The sequence below is a fragment of the Bubalus kerabau genome, chromosome 4 (genome assembly GCF_029407905.1).
Source record: "Bubalus kerabau isolate K-KA32 ecotype Philippines breed swamp buffalo chromosome 4, PCC_UOA_SB_1v2, whole genome shotgun sequence".
Classification (NCBI taxonomy): Eukaryota; Metazoa; Chordata; class Mammalia; order Artiodactyla; family Bovidae; genus Bubalus; species Bubalus kerabau.
Window position 1 is genome coordinate 135,379,550 of NC_073627.1, and position 17,419 is coordinate 135,396,968.

Genomic DNA, 17,419 nt, shown 5'->3' on the forward strand with positions numbered 1-17,419 from the left:
GCCTCCAGGGGCCTCCAGACAGCTCCAGGGAGTATGTCCAGGAGTGCAAAACCCACAGTCTGCGTAGTCAACCCCCCTACTAGAGAAGCCCCGCAGGGACCACCAGCCACGGCAGGGGGAAGGAGAGCAGGACCCGGCACAGTTCCAGGGCCCCCAGGACAGGAGGGGCGGGAGGGCTCCTGACAGGGCGGATGCGGGCGGACTCACGGAGGCATGGGTTCTCTGTGAAATCCTTCAGAAACTTCTCACACTCTTCCTCCATGTTTCCACTCCCACGACAGCTGCACCAGGGGGACACCACGATGCCCGTGGGGCTGGAGTCCACGTAGTTGGGTGTTATATCGAACCCTGGGCAGGCAGACAGGGAGGCCGAGGAGAGAGGAACAGTAAGGCTTCTCTCCTGGCCCCCAGACCCTAGGCACATCATAGAGGAGGCCTGGGACCCGTCCCCCACCCCACCACCTGATCCCTAAACACATATACATCACAGCTCACGATCCAAACCACGAGGGTCGGCAGGGAGGTCATGGCATAGAGGACAGCAGAGGGGATACCCAGGAGCCCCCACCCAGAGCACGGGCCCTGGCTCTCTCCTACACCAACAGCCAGGGAGACCAAGACTCTCTCCCGGGTTTATATCCCAGTGCCAGCATTGACCAGCAGGGCGAACATGTGGAAGTCACTCAGTTTCCCTAAGCCTCAGTTTTCCCATCTGTAAAGTGGAGCCCTAACCCCCACCCAGAAAGCTCTGTTTTGAGATTTACATAAGACAGTCCACATTAACTGCTCAGTGCAGAGCCTAGAATGTCACACAATGAGCATCACCCTTCTTATTTCGGAAGCTTCGTAAGATTCTTGGGGCTCCTCCCCTGTGATAAAACCCCAGCTTCCATCACAGCTCTTATCTTAAACCAGGCAGAGGAGGAACTGGACTTCAGTCCCTAACTGGGCCAGGGGCAGCCAGGAGCCACTGAGATCCCGGGCTGGGGTGGCTTACCGATCATGCCAGCGTAGGAGCCCAGACATGCTTGGTAATTGTCGGTGGGGCAGCTGGTGAGCGTCTGGTAGGAGGCACGGCAGTTGGCATGGAAGTCCGCCAGCCGGGACCTGGGGTCAGGAGAAGACCATGGAGAAAGCAGGTTAACCTGGCTGACCTCCCGTCTCCTCCAGGGCAAAGCAGCTCCTTCAGAGCCTCCCAGGGCAGGAGGAAGCCAGGAAGGACAGAGAGAAGGAAGATGGGGGGAAACAAGTTTTGGGGGTTTCAGGCTAGGAACTCCTTGAGGACAGGACTTCCTGGAAATCGAGGCATCCAGTTTTGTTGTTGTTCAGTCACTCAGTCATGTCCAACTCTTTGTGACCCCGTGGACTGCAGCACGCGAGGCTTCCCAGTCCTTCCCTATCTCCCAGAATTTGCTCAAACTCATGTCCATGGAGTCAGTGATGCCATCCAACCATTTCGTCCTCTGTCGCCCCCTTCTCCTCCTTCTAGTCACCCAGTTTAGGCAAAGCCTATTCTGAACAGATCTCTCACTTGGAGGAACACAGAGAGAACCCAGGTGGGTTTGCTGACAATGTCCGGGACTCAGACGGGAAGGCCAGGCTCTGCTTCCTGCTTGGTCACACTCCTGGTGACCTTTCCCAAGTCCTTCAACACATTGTTACTGCCACCCTACAATCCCTGCCCAGGGACTTCCCTGGGGGGTCAGTGCTTAAGAGTCCACCTTGTAATGCAGAGGATGTGGCTTTGACCCCTGGTCCAGGAACTAAGATCTTACAATGCCATGGAGCAACTAGCCCGAGAGCCACAAGGAGAGAGAGTTTATGTGCCACAACTCAGGATCTGCATGATGCAACAAAGATCCAAAGCAGGCAAAAAAATAAATAAATAACCCTTGCCCAGCCACCTCATAGGGCTTCCCTGGAGGCTCAGATAGTAAAGAATCTGCCTGTAATGCAGGAGATCCAGGTTTGATTCCTGGGTTGGAAAGATCCCCTGGAGAAGGAAATGGCAACCCACTCCAGTATTCATGCCTGGAGAATCCCATGGACAGAGGAGCCTGGTGGGGTACAGTCCACAGGGTCTCTAAGAGTCAGACACGACTGAGCAACTAACACTTTCAGCAGGATCCTTCTAGGGGTCAGTGGGACCAACTCCCAGGGAGGTTAAAAAAAAAAAGAGTCCCCCTAGGATGAGACATCCCTCAGGCATTCCTGACCCTTCTCTTCTACATCAAATCAGAGCAGAGCCTCCAGGGCCGTCCCTCCACTAGCTCCTCAACCCTGCAAGGCACAATCAGCATTTTCTTCCCCTGGTGACGCAACCTGTCATCACCTGCTCCTCTCTGTCAGCATGGATAAAACTTCCTTGTACCCACCTGCACACAGCTCTGTGTTTCCAGAACGACCGTGAGCTGCCGGAAGGCAGCTGCTGTCTGAGCCTGTCTGTCCCCAGCCCCTAGCACCTTGTGTCTCGGAGTTCACAGGAGGCCTAGGGCACCCAAGTCTAACCTGCACAGGTATTTCTATTCCTTCTTCCTTCTGCCCTACTGCCCCGGCCCCAGGGCTGTTGCCATCAGCCTGGGCTGGGACCACTGCCTGCCTCCCTACTACTCAGGCTGTAGTGTATGAGAACACTACAGTGGCCACAGGAAGAACCATCCGCCACCCTGCCCACGCTCTGTCCATACCACAATGTTTCTCACAAAGCCACCTCAAAGATCACCCCCAATGCAGCTCCCCTGCTCCTCCACTGGAACTCTGTCCACATCAGGAAGGAGAAGGGAGAGAGAAAAATGAGAAGTTGAGAGAGACCAGGAACACGACAGCCTAAAAGGAACACCCTCAATGGAGGCGTCCACTTAGGTCCTCCCACGGGACAACTCCGGATTTGCCAGGAGGCACCACAGTCCCAGGAAAGGGGGTATAGGAGAAGGAAGAAGCAGCTCTCCAGAGCAATTTGACCCCAAAGAAGCCTCATGTGTCCCTGAACTCCTGCAGCCTGCAGAGACAGCAAGGGCCCGGAGATGGAAGGTGAGCTCCAAGCTGAGAGCCAGGGGGCGGGGTCTCGCTTCAGCTCCGCCCCTAACTCACTGCAAGACCTCAGATGAGTCCTTGCTTCTTGCGGACTCATTTTCCTTATTTATCCAATAAATAGAAACTGTTTTCACAGTCAGGGAAGATGACAACGTTCTGGAGATGGATGGTGGCATGGTTGCACGACAATGGGAGTGCACCCAATGCCACTGAGCTGTGCACTCAAATATAGTGAAAATGGCCAATTTTATGCTATGTATAACTGACCACAATCAAAACGTGACTTAAGCAGAGGTCCATTCATACCCACTTTTTATGACCAAGTCCTCACAAAAATTCTGAGATATGCCAAGCGGTTGTTAGCACCCATCCCCCTTTACAGAGGAAGAAGCTGAGCCTCAGAGGAGCTGAGTAACTTGCCCAGGACCCCAGAGCTTCTAAACAGCAGAGCCAGAACTCCAGCCCAGAACTCCAACGACAAGGGCAGCCCCTTCTGGCAGGCCCCCCACCCCCATCCCACTCCTCTACAAAAGTATCTTGTCCTCCATAGGAAAAGAGAAGGAAATTTGCATTGTCTCCACCCTACCTCCTGCCCATAAATCACACACTCTATCTGCTCACCCAGTCCCCCAAACAGGGAAAAACAGTACTTCCAACCAAGCTCCCAGCCACTGCAGAATAAGACTTGGTCTTGAATGGTCAGATCAGCGTCTGTCCTGCTACACAAGCCCAGCAAATCAATGAAGGTCAATGAGAGGTGGTCTCTGCCCACACCCCAGACCTCCAGAGACCTGCCAAGGAGCCAGGAAGGGACATGGACTTAAGCAAGGAGGATCTGGAGCCAACAAACCAAAATCTCTAAGCAGCTATCACAGGTTGAATTGTGTCAGCCAAGGAGCCACATGGCTTCCCTGGTGGCTCAGATGGTAAAGAATCTGCCTGCAAGGTGGGAGACCTGAGTTTGATCCCTGGGTCGGGAAGATCCCCTGGAGGAAGGCCTGGTAACCCACTCTAACATTCTTGCCTGGAGAATCCCCATGGACAGAGAAGCCTGGTAGGCTACAATCCATGGGATCATAACAAGTCGGACAAGACTGAGAGACTAACACACACACAAGGAGCCAGATGCTCATCCCCAGTGCCTGTAAACCTGACCTTATTCAGACATAAGCTCTTTGCAGATATAGCAAGATGAGGTCACAATGGATTAGGGTGAGCCCTCTGTCCAATGTCTGGTGTCCTTATAAGCAGAAGGGAAGAGACACAGACACACGGTGAGAATGCATGTGAAGATCCAGGCAGCACTTGGACTGATGCACCTACAAGTCCGGGCTTCCCAGGTGGTGCCAGGGGTAAAGAATCTGGCTGTCAATGCTGGAGATCCGGGTTTGATCCTTGGGTCAGGAAGATCCCCTGGCGGAGGAAAGGACAACCCACTCCAGTATTCTCACCTGGGAAAACCCATGGACAGAGGAGCTTGGCGGGCTCTATAGTCCATGGAGATGCAAAGAGCCGAACACGACTAAGCTACTAAACATCCACACACCCTTACAAGTCCAGGGACGCCAAGGCGTGCCAGCAACACCAGAAGCTAAGAGAAAGGCATCGAACAGATTCTCCCTTCAAGCTTGCAGAGGGAGCACGGTCCTGCCAACACTTGGATTTTGGACCTCTGGCCTCCAGAACTGTGAAAAATCAGTTTCTGGGTTTTTTCAATTGCATTATAATTGCTTCACAGTGTTGTGTTAGTTTCTGCTGTACAACAACGTGAATCAGTCATATGTATACAGATATCCCCTCCCTCTTGGACCTTCCTCCCACCCACCCCTCTAGGTCATCACAGAGCCCCGAGCTGAGCTCCCTGTGCTGCACAGCAGCTTCCCACAAGCTGTCTATTTTACACATGGTAGTGTATCTATGCCAATTCCAACTCCCAATTCATCCCACCCTCCCTCTCTCCCCATGTCCACATGCCCATTCTCTACATCTGCATCTCTATTCTAACCTATACAAACAGCTTCCCCTGTACCATTTTTTCTAGATTCCACATGTATTTGTTAATACATGATATTTGTTTTTCTGACTTACTTCACCCTGTTTGACAGACCCATATCTTTTCAGTTTCTATTTTGAGCCACCCAGTCTGTGGCACTCTGTTAAGGCAGCCACAGGGCACTAACAGAGCACCTTCAAAGAATTCATTGTTTGCTGTGGCCGAAGGTCTTCCTCTAGAAGGAGCCAAGGGGATGTGGTCAGGCCCCAGCAACAAGGAGCACTGCAGCTGGGCAGCAGGAAGCCACGGCTGAACTCCTGCAGGGTGCAGGGCTGTGAGATTACCAGCAGAGATGCTAGCTACCATCTCCTCCCCACCAAAGAGAAGTTAAAACAAGATCTCTTAACCAAAATACAGAAGTCCATGCTAATGCCATTTGATCACATGGAGAGCCCAACCCCCTCCTACATCTCCTCAAGGGCTCACTGTCAGTCCTGCCCCTGAATCCCTTTCGCCCACCAGCCACATGGACTTCCCCCACCTCTGTGCTCCAGCTACATATCAAGTCTGCACAAGGCAATTTCATACTGAATTGCATACAGACCTACTGATATGGCCCTGTCTGCTCCCCACAACTGGAACATACATTCCCAGAGTGGAAGACTCTACTGACTTCTTCATCTATATCCTCCAAACGCCTTTGGACTCGTGGGAGATACCCACTCATCTTTTTTCCAAATACGTATTGATGCCCCGCCATGTGACTGAGAGACCAATGATGGGAATGGCACACATGTCAGTGAAATGTCAGAATGGACATCCCAGCCGATGGGGTCGGGGCTGAGTGCCCACCAGGCCTGGGGCCAGGCCTCCACAAAGGTCAATGCCAGCCCAGTGTCCTGGAGGAGCGTGATGCCCACTGCAGCAGACCTGAGCGACCTCCCCATCCTACATGCGGGCCTCATGTCCCTTCTGCAAGGGTGGGTCTCCAATCACTGACACGGAACGTTGAGGTGCTTAGCAGCCTCACGTCCACGATGCCCCTCAAAATATAACCAGACCCCAGCCTAGAGACAGCGGGAACGTGTGAAAATGAGAAATTGATGCCCACAGGGACAGACATGGTCATCCAGAGAGAGCGGGTAGGTGAAGGAAGGAAGCCAGGACGCAGAAGGGGAAAGAGTTCCGATGCTCAGTGAGAAGGGGACGACAGATCCAGCTGCTGGGAGAGGAGGAACAGCTGTCACACGGCTGCGCACAGTCCACTGCTTGCCCGACACGTGACCTGGGGCAGGCCTGTCATGTCTCTGGGCTCAGCGTCCCCAGTTATTCAACAGGGTGGGCCGTGCCGGCCTAGCTCCCTCGTCGGGTCTGTTAGAGAGCTGGGCACACAGAGGAGGCACCGTCCTTACCTTTTTTCTCTTGTCCAGACATCTTGTCCCCAGCACTGTGCCTGCCACTGGCAAACAGGAAATAGCTTTTCCTGTGTTTGATGTAGAAGAAATACCTGTTCGCCTTGTTGTGGTAGGTCTGGACCCCACACAAGATGAGTGTATCAGGGAGAGCTGACAGCTCCCACCGTCTCTCCATCCAGCTCCGGAGTCGCTCTACTGGACCCAGATGAACAATGGCCTCCCTGCCCCACTTCGCTCTCCATGCCACGCTGAGGACACAGGAGCAGCAGGGGGCTGTTGGCCAGATCCAGGGTGACCAACGAGGAAGGGCCACCTCGCTCCTCCGAGGCTGTGGCCTATTTCCTTCACAGCAGCCCCACGGCTGCCTTCAGAGCACAGGGAGGGTAGAGAGTGGAGCAGAGGGGAACGGTGGAGGGAAAGGCAGCGGCTAGGCCTTCTGTCACTCTATTTCTTCAGCCTCAGCATCCTTGGCAAGCCAGAGTGACCACTTAGGAGGACGCCATGTCCAAGTCTCCAGGAGGCCTTTGATTGTTCAGCTTCCCTCTGTCCCTCAAGACACAGCCAAATCCACATAGCCCACTCCCTTGTCCAAGCAGCCGTCTCCATCCACCGGCATTAGAGACCAGCGGCGTCAATTTCCTCCAAGCCGGCAAAACTCTCAGCTCCAACCACAAGTGAATCAGCCCGGTCCCAGTAGGTACAGTCTCCAAGGCAAATGTTATCCTTTCATCACGCGTGGCAAGCCAGCTGGGGATCTTGGGCCAGCTGCCACTCTTCCCTACAGATGGTGTGAGTTCCCCACTCTCTTGGACTCCATTCTCATTTCCAGGAACAGACTTTTCCTCGGCCAGCCCCATTGCTTCCCAGATGTTTGCCTTGAAGAGGCCCCATAGGATAGATGGCATAAGACAAAGCACGAGAGAAAGAGAAGACAGACAAAGGGGAAAAACAGAGAGCCAGCAGAAGAACCATCAGTGAACACAAGCCAAGTCCACTCTCAGTGAGATGGAGCAAAGACTGCCAAACACATTCAGGGCAGCAGGTGGATCTATCTGAAACACGCAGACCTCTTTGGGTTTGTTTCATCAGCCACTGTAGCCTATTCAATCACAGGAAAGCAGCAGGAGAGGAAGAGAGACACTTGACCCCCGATTTCATTAAACAGCCACCAGATTAAATGTAGGACATCCAATTAATTTGAATTTCAGATCAACGATAATTTTTTTTTAGTATAAGTACATTCCATGCAATATCTGGGACATACTTATACCAGTTTCTTTCTTTTTTTTTTTTTTTTCAGTTTCTCCAGCATTCAAGTTTAACTGGGTAGCCTGTATCTTTGTTAGATCTGGCAACCCTATCTGATGGGCTGATGTGCTCCTGCAAAGGGAACACGAGGCAAAGCTGGAAGTGCCATGGTCAACCCAGACAAGCCAAACCATCCAGACCTGGCCAGCGGGAGAGGGTGGACTTCCTATAGCTCAGTAGTTCTCAAAGTGTGGTCCACAGACCCACAGCACCAAGTGTAAAAGTGGGAATTTGTTAGAAATGCAGATTTTCCAGATCCCACCCCAGATATAACAGATATGAAATCCAAAGGCAGGGGCCAGCAATCTGCACTTTACCCAGCCCTCCAGGTGACTCTAATGCAGGAAAAGTTTAGGGATGCAACAAATGGTACCGGCTTCAGAGCTGGGCTTGCAGGGACCCTTCAGGCCCACTCCCTGGTCTTAGCTTTAAATATGGACACGTTATCACCCAGTCAATGGGAAAAAGTAATGCTTCAGGCTGTAGCCCAAGAAGGTTCACAGTTAGATGGCTAGGCGTATGCACGTTTGTACACACACAAACACACACACACACATACCTATCCCCATATAGAACAGTCACACTTGGGTACACTTCCCAAGTGGTGCTAATGGTAAAGAACTTGCTTGCCAATGCAGGTAACGCAAAAGACATGGGTTCAATCCCTGGGTCAGGAAGATCCCCTGGAGGTGAAAATGGCAACTATGTCCAGTATTCTTGCCTGGAGAATCCCCATGGACAGAGGAGCCTGGCGGGCTATGGGGTCACAAAAGAGTTGGACATGACTAAGCACACACACACATCTCAATTCTTTGCTTTGACCTCGTCAAGAAAGCACAGGTACCTGTTATGAACGAATCTCTCCCTTGGTCCAGGTTGCAAACACCTTCTTTGCACAAAGGCTTTCTCCAATCTGTCTTGCTTAGAATAATACTATGGTAAATTGCACCCCAGAACCCCAAAGTGTTCCAATGTTGGCCAATACATAGCTTTAGCGTCTGAAAGTGAAAGTGTTACTCACTCAGTCATGTCCGACTCTTTGCGACCCCATGGATCACAGCCCGCCAGACTCGTCTGTCCATGGAACTCTCCAGGCAAGAATACTAGAGTGGATAGCCATTCTCTTCTCCAGAAGATCTTCCTGACCGAGGGATCAAACCCGGGTCTCCTGGATTGCAGGTGGATTCTTAACTTCTTAGCCACCTGAAGATCTTGTTAACTTTGCCAAAGTCCCATTTATCAGGTTAGACCTGTTACATTGCTGCCACAGAAATCAATGAGTTTCTACTAGTTTAGAATCACAGGAGGAGGACAGGAAGCTAATATTTACTGAGGGCTTCCACTCTGCCAGGCATGGGTGTTGCATTTGACTTTCTGAACAATCCCAAGAAGTAGACATATTTCACAGCAAAGACACAACAACTCCAAGAGGCGGGTCACATGTTCCACGCCCTATAGCCAGCACAGCAGGGCCAGGTGCCTACCAATGAGAACGAGGTCTTTCTGCAGCTTTGCAGCCATGACCCACCACGGCTAACGATGCTTCTGGGGGCAGCCACCAGCGCTGCCGCGTGCTAATGAGCAGGGCACTTGAATATTTCATGGAGGGGAAAAAGGATTCCCAAGAAATACAAATTACTCATGATGGGCTTCAGAGCTGATTTAGGGGAACGTAGAGGAAATGGCTTTAATAGACCCAAGTGCTTCTGGAATGGCTTTCCGAGGTTCCCTCCAGCGATGCAGGGCATGGTTAAGCAGGCTCAATGTTACGTGACACCAAGACAGAGAGAAATGGATTTCCCCCATGGGCCTGCTTTCTGACACCTCCGGGGTTCACTGTGGACAGCCTGAGCCCCGTTCTTTCCTGCCTTCTCTCGGAGGCTGCTGCCACTTCTCTCATGAAATTACGAATCCACTTGGCTTCCTTCCCTCCTGCTTATTCTTTAAGTATACGTGGATATTTACTCTTTCTGCCTAGAATAGCCGCTCCCCTTAGGGAGAGCTATTCCTCCTCTGGCCAGGTAGTTCTTACAGGCTGTCAACCATATGCTCCACCTTCTGGGGCTACAGGTGCACACGTGACCCAGGCTGCCCCTGCTGCACAGGTCTCTCTTCCTGGCCACACTGACCATCTAGGATAAGGAAGCAACACAAGCTAGGCCAAGCAGAGCCCTGCCCTGAGGCTTTCCTATACAGCAAGGAAGAACTTTCTTTTCTTCCTGGTGATTAAGGCACCAGAGATGTGGGCCCAGAAAAACTGGGACCACAGATCTAGCCTCATGGTCACAATAAAGATACCACGCAGCTAGCCTGCCAAGAGAAGCAAAAGCTAGAGACAAGGAGAAACAGAGGGAGACCTATTTGCACTTGAGTCCAGGAATACACCCTTGCCCCTTCTATATTTTACTGAAAGCCAATAGATTACTTTTCCATTTTTCTTAGGGTAGTTGGGTTTCTGTCACTTAAAACAGAAAATTTTCTGACTACTACTTAGCTTTACTCTCTGATTTTATCTGATCTTCTTTGCCCAAGTTCAAAGCAACCACAAAAGGCACACACTGAAAGGGACACATATCAAAAACCAAACCCACAAAGGGTCTATCTAACCCATGTGAGACAGCCAGGATCACAAGAACACTTCAGTGCAAGTAACCTGGAAAATGGATGATGGTACTATTCATGAAGGAAGACGGACCTGGCCTTGGATTCTTCACTCAGCTTAACTAGAGAGGAATGGTTCCAATGGGTAAGCCACAGAAAGCCACATCGCTACTGAAAATGACAAGGATGCTGTTGTTGCTGTTCAGTCAACAAGTCATGTCCAACTCTCTGTGACCCCGTGGACTGCAGCAGGCCAGGCTCCTCTGTCCTTCACTATCTACCAGAGTTTGCTCAAATTCATGTCCATTGAGTCAGTGATACTGTCTAACCATCTCATCCTCTGCTGCCCCTTTCTCCTTTTGCCTTCAATCTTTCCCAGCATCACAGTCTTTCCCAATGAGTCGGCTCTTTGCATCAGGTGGTCAAAGTACTGGAGCTTCAGCATCAGTCCTTCCAATGAATATTCAGGGTTGATTTCCTTTAGGATTGACTGGTTTGATGTCCCTGCTGTCCAAGGGACTCTCAAGCATGTAGATTATACCAATATATGAAAATTCAAACATGAAATCATGTTAAGGGATAAAAAGCAGGAGACGATATACTTATGCACCCTAGGTAGAACAGGGGAAAATGGTGAGTGAACTGACACAATCCAGAAATAAATTTCAAAAGATGCTAATAGAATCCACTGTTCATTATGTGCTCTTTTAATAAAGTTGGTTTAAGATGGTCATTATTTCTTTACATTTAATTGAATGAGGCTTCAGGAATCCTGGGTTATTATAAACAATGATTTCTTGAAGTCTTTGGTTAGAGAAAATGTTACTGGTCCCAGAAGCACCAGAAACTGACCCTCGATCCCAAGAGAAAGAGGCTGAGAGAGCAAAGCTGCCATCTCAGAGTCCTGGCCCCTCACTCCAGGGCAGCCCTGAGTCCTAGGAGCTGGCAGGTAGGAGAAGAGCCTGATACCAGGCTGGGAAATGCAGACTGAACCCTTCTGGATGTGACTAAGACCTCAGGACAGGCTGCTGCCAAAAGCAGGATTTGCTCTCCTCCCCCAGGAAGTCCTAAATTCTATGAGAACCCCACCTATACACAGAAGCAGGCCCAGCCCTGAGGTCCGGTTTATGGCATCATGTCATGCTGGCTGGGTCTGAACCCTGGCTCAGCTACTCGCTAGCTGTTTGGCCTTGACTCTGTCATTAAACCTCTTCTAGGCCTCCATTTCCTCATCTGCAGAAGGGAAGGGACCACAGTACTTACCTCCAAGTTTGGGAAGATCCCTTGTAGGAGGGCATGGCAACCCACTCCAGTATTCTTGCCTGGAGAATTCCATGGATAGAGGAGCCTGGTCGGCTATAGTCCATGGGATTGCAAAGAGTTGGACACAACTGAGCAATTAACACTTTCACTTTCACTTTTCATGCTCAGGATGGGCTTCCCAGGTGGCGCTAGTGGTAAAGAACACATCTTCCAATGCAAGAGACACAAGAGACATGGGTTCAGTCCCTGGGTTGGGAATATCCCCTGGAGAAGAGAATGGCTACCCACCCCAGTATTCTTGTCTGGAGAATCCCACGGACAGAGGAGCCTGGTGGACTACAGTCCATGGGGTTGCAAAAGAGTCAGATACGACTGAAGCGACTTAGCATGCACACACACACACCCATGATGCTTCTCCATCCTCTCCCTTCAGGCCAAAGGAACAAAATATCTCTGATCTATTAACAAGCATCTCCTTCATTTATACGGTCACACAAAGTACTTCCACTAACATCACCAGGCTTTACCCTGAAGCTAGCATTATTTTTGCTGCTTTACAGATAAGGAAATAGAGTCAGAAAGAGATTAATTAGCTCACTTAATATCACAGCAGCAAGGCAGAAGTTGCTGTTGTTGTTTAGTTGCTCAGTCGTGTCTGACTCTGTGACCCCATGGACTGTAGCCCACCAGGCTCCTCTGTCCATGGGATTCTCCAGGCAAGAATACTGCAGTGGGTTACCATTTCCTCCTTCAGGGGATCTTCCTGACTCAGTGATCGAACCTGGGTCTCCTGCACTGCAGGCAGATTCTTTGCCAATGGGGAAGCCCAAAACACTTAGCTTCAAATCTTAGCTCCAAAGCCAGTGGGTCTTACCCTCCACCCCACGGCCCCCACCCTGACCAGACCTTCTCTTTTCTCAACCCAGTGTTCTGTCCCCTCATTCAGAAGCTACAGAAAGAGGGAGGTTTATTTCTCTTTCGGTGTCATCTCAGGGAATCAGCCACCCCTCTTTTCCATCGATTCTGAAACTCACCCAGGATCCTCTCTCTCCTCCAGGTAAGCCATGAGGGCATCAATAGCAAATGACCTAGAGGGACTTCCCTAGTGGTGCAGTGGATAAGAATCCACATGCCAATGCAGGGACTATGTTAGAAGATTCCACCAAGCAACTAAGCTTGTGTACCGCAACTTCTGAGCCCTCATGCCCAGAGCCCATGCTCTGCAACAAGAGAAGCCACCACAACCAGAAGCCCATGTATTGTAACAAACTGTAGCCCCTGCTTGTAACAACTAGAGAAAGTCCTGTGCAAAGTAATGAAGACCCAGCGTAGCGCAAGGTAATGAAGACCCAGCACAGCCAAAACGTAAATAATAATAAAAAGGAAAATAACCTGGAGGGGACTTCCCTTGTGGTCCAGTGACTCAGACTCCATGCCCCCAGTGCAGGGGGCCCAGGTTCAAACTCTGGTCTGGGAACCTGATCCCATATGCCACAACTAAGAGGTCTCCTGCCACAACTAAAGATCTTGCATGTCGCACAGAGTATCAAAGATCCTACGTGCCACAACTTAGACCCAGCAGAGCCAAATAAATAAAATATAAAAAAAGAAAGAAAGAAAAGAAAATGACCTGGAGATCTCTGTGGTTGGAGCCACTGGACCCCAGGTGATCAGAAGCGATCAGTTAGAACCAGGCCACCATCAAAAGACTAGCAAAAGAGTGACCAATAGAAGCCTGCTTTAGGAGAGGACAGAGAGAGTCTGGATGGGGCAGAAGCTAACCTGAGCCCACGTGGATCTCCCACCCGGGGCCCAGAGATGGGAGCCAAGGCCACATCCTTCCTCTAGACATCATCATTGGATACAGTCCTTCCTGTTCTCTAAAAACACAGACAGATGGGCAGATGTCCTTTTATCCAGTTCCCGTCCCCACAATCCCTTCACCTGTGTTCCAAACCTATTATTACCTGGTAACAGGAGAAAAGAATTAAACGTATGCATCATTTGATTTTAATTGAAGGACTGTTCTATTTCATTGAACTGCTAAGTAAGCTGAACAAGAGATTGTGTTTACATAAGCAAACCCTGAGTCACTATAGACTTGCTGTCACATTAAGTCAATACTTATGAAGGCTCTCTATTTAATTATTCAGTGAGGATTGACTTATTATTGTGTTAAGAGTGTGGTTAGCCTTGAGCTAGGTAGCCAGTCAGCTGAAAGGTTTCTTTGGACTTTCTCTGAATGCTGATATGGTTCGTGCTGGTGGTAGGAGGCTGGCTTCTTCCCTCTTTCCCTCCCTATGGCCACCCTCTCTTCTGTTCCAGAGCAGAAAGCTCCAGGTTCACCTCCCTCAAGTCCATTAAGTCAGGGCGTAGCAGGTGATCCTGCAGTGGCCAGGGACCAGGCAAGGTCCCAGTGGCCAGTGGTCAGGCCCTCGTGTGATCTTCCTAAGCCCGGGGATTACTCCTAAGACCCTGACACGTTAGGGCTCGTGAGCTAAGTTGGGGCTTCCCTGGTGGCTCAGTGGGTAAAGAATCTGCCAGCAATGCAGGAATCACAGGAGATGCGAGTTTGATCCCTGGGTCAGGAAGATCCCCTTGAAGAAGCCATGGCAATCCACTCCAGTATGCTTGCCTGGAGAATCCCATGGACAGAGGAGCCTGGCAGGCAACAGTCCATAGCATCACAAAGAGTCAGACATGACTGAAGCAAATTATCAGGCATGTATGAGCTAAGTTGAACACTCTCAGCCTTCATCCTTCCCATTTTAAGCTGAAGACCTCCCACTAAAAAGACCCAGATCCCTCCCTAGCTTCATGAATTCCAGCATTTCCCCCTCCCTCCCACCACAGAATGTTTCTCAACCTTCGCCATCCACCCAAACCCTATGATTCCAGGGCATGTTGTTACAGAGACTCAGATAGGTTCTGACATCAAATTACAGTTCCTGAAATGTAACATACAGACGAAAATCCAGCCTAAACTGCAGACCAGTGTGAGGGGCACAGTGATGGAAAGCAAAATGCCAGGCACCAAATGACCTGGGTTCAAGTCCCAGCTCTGCAAATCACAAAGGGTACAAGCTTGGGAGTGTTACCCCACAGTGAGCATCCTCATCCAGAAATAAAGGTCTAGTCATTTCTGGGAAGGGTCACTAAGGTTCCCATACAGCACCAAGAACTGTGCCCAGCCTGCTGGTCTCAGCTTTTTGTGGGACTTACTCTGACTCTGGTGACTACGGCCCCATTCATGACCCCTGAGAGAGGACTTCCTAGGATTCAAGAGCCCAGCATTTGCCACCCTAACTCCCACCCATAATTGGGACCGTGATGACCTCTCCAATTCACCTCTCCTCCTCTTCCTCTCCCTTGCCCAAACCCTCACAGAGAAAGCAAATGGCACATATTCCCCAACCATGATGGTTCACAGATCCTTATCCTATGGTCTCTTCCTGTTGGGAATGCCTTCCTCCAACCACATGCTCCTTAACTCCTTCCAGTTCACCCTTCCAAACCCAGTTCAGGAGGTGGGGCTCTTCCAGAAAATCTTCCATAAGGCTTTGCCCCAACTCTCAACCTGTTTCACAAGCTCCAATTATTACATTTGCACCCCAATCATACCATAATTTGTATTTTTTTTTATCTGTTTGAATTCTTTCAGAACAGCCAACACTTTATTCATGTTTGAATCCTCAGTGCCTGGAGTAATGCTTGACACTGAATAGAGACTCAATAGCTATTGGATGGAAGGGGGAAAGGAGAAAGAGAGGAAAGAATGGACGGATGATGGATGAGTAGATGAATAGATGGATGAGTGGGTGGGTGGGTGGATGGATGGATGAGTGAATGGAAGGATGAATGGATGGATGAGTAGGGGGGATGGCTGTATGAATGAGCGGGGTGCGTGGGTGGGGGGATGGATGGATGAATGAGTGGGTGGATGGGTGGGTGGATGGATGAGTGAATGGATGGATGAATGAATGGATGGATGAATCAGTGGGTGGGGAGGATGGATGGATGAATTAGGGGGGTGCATGGGTGGGGGGATGGATGGATGAATGAGTGGGTGGATGGGTGAGTGGATAGATGAATGAGTGGGTGGGTGGGGGGGATGGATGGATGGTTGAGTGGGTGGGTGGGTGGATGGATGAGTGAGTGAATGGATGGAAGGATGGATGGATGGTTGGATGGATGAGGGGGCGGATGAATGGATATTTGAGTGGATGGGTGGATGAGCAGATAAATGAATGGGGACTGTATCTGAAGGCAGACTTTCGTCTAAGCATGAAGAGTCAAGAACTCTGAAACACCTCCCCTTGAAAAATAAAATTACAAGCAGCTGGCAGCAGGGCAAATGCATCAGCTTCACATTAACTTTCGCACTAAGATAGGTCAGCCCCCCAGAATGCCCTTGGGTGGGTCTGTCTCCCTCTGCTCCTCAGGTCCTGCCCACTGGTTATCAGGAGCTTGGAAAAGTATCTTTGCCATCTCTGGCAACAGCCATTCACTAAAGGAGGCCCCTGTGGTCTGCAGGAATTAACACATATCCTTAAGCATCGCTCTTAACACGAACAAGTGCCTTGAGGACCCACAGAGGAAAATTCAATGAGTCCCTGTGGAGAAAGGCTGGGTAAACTGTCCATTCTCACACAAGCAGAAGAGCAAAGGAAATCGGTGTCAGAGAAGAGTATGTGGGTGAAAACACCCACTGCCTGCAAGCTATAAACCCTGGCAACATCACAGTATACCTGTTAGTGCCTCAGTGGCTCCGATACTTACACAGAAGAGTGTGGCAATGAAATCACACATGCAAAAGTGAACAGTGAAAGCATAAAAGCAAAAGTACTTCTGAAAGACAGAACTCACTCTGTACAAGTTTATTCTTTTTCTCTCTGGGAATGATGAAGACAGAGTAAGAGCAGGGGCCGGAACAGGGACAGAAGGCTGATGTGACAGAGGGAGAGTAGCCTGCACCCTGCAGCCCAGCCTGAGCAAGACGCAGAAAGGACCGGGAGTTCGGGTCTGCTCTCCCACAGGACTGGGAGAACACACCTTCCCCCTTCAGACACAGAGGCCGCAGTGGGCCGTGGGCCCTCAGTCACTCCCCACCACCACCAGCATCCTCTTTCCAAACCTTCCAGAGCCCACTGCAGAGACAAGTATTTTTCCAATCAGGCAAATCTCTGGGCAGCTATGCCACCACTAGGAGTCTTTCTCATTATATAGACTAATGAGAACGCTGTGCTTCCCGGGAGGAATTCATCAAGGCAACATCTATTATAAACGACATTTTTCCTGAACAACAAAGGATGTGAGGCTGGGGAAACTAGTTAAAAGGAAATGTTTATCTGATTCCAGAAACCATTCAGAAATTAATGACCCACCCCCTTGCTGGCCAGCGCTCCCCTCTGTGCTCCGCCTCCCACTTGGACCCCCTGCCCTAGCCACCCACCTCCCGCCACTGGAGCCAGCAGGTAGGGGAAGGAGAGAGGTGCCTGCTCCCAGGAATACACTGCCCAAGGAGGAGAGCCAAATCTTAGGCAGCAGCATCACTGAAGCATATAAGACCAGATTATTTGTGGTCCCAGCTTGCTGATGCAAGATGAAAAATACAGCAAACTCTGGCTGCTGAACTCAGCTTTTTTTCCCCCTTTTCTTCTTTCTCCTTCGCTGAGGTTAGTGTTTTACAAAAAATGGCCTTAAAAAATAAAATCTATAAACTGAGGGGTTCCAACCTGTCAGCTTGAGGTCAGGCACATAAAATGAAGGCAGTATTCGGAGAGGAGAGAACTGAATTCGGGTCTTC

The 17,419-nt window shown here is 50.3% G+C and overlaps 1 protein-coding gene across 3 annotated transcripts in view; it reads right to left on the reverse strand.

The window, feature by feature from the left end:
- The window catches only part of GFRA2 (GDNF family receptor alpha 2), a 106,290-nt gene that overhangs the window by 15,600 nt on the left and 73,271 nt on the right, over nucleotides 1-17,419 (reverse strand). For 2 of the 3 annotated variants that reach the window (XM_055578681.1, XM_055578680.1), the window contains 2 exons: nucleotides 998-1,107; nucleotides 208-348 (listed from right to left, as the gene is read on the reverse strand). In XM_055578681.1, coding sequence (XP_055434656.1) covers nucleotides 208-348; nucleotides 998-1,107 — 251 coding nt within the window. The remainder of the gene's footprint in view (nucleotides 1-207; nucleotides 349-997; nucleotides 1,108-17,419) is intronic. The other variant, XM_055578682.1, reaches the window with a different exon arrangement.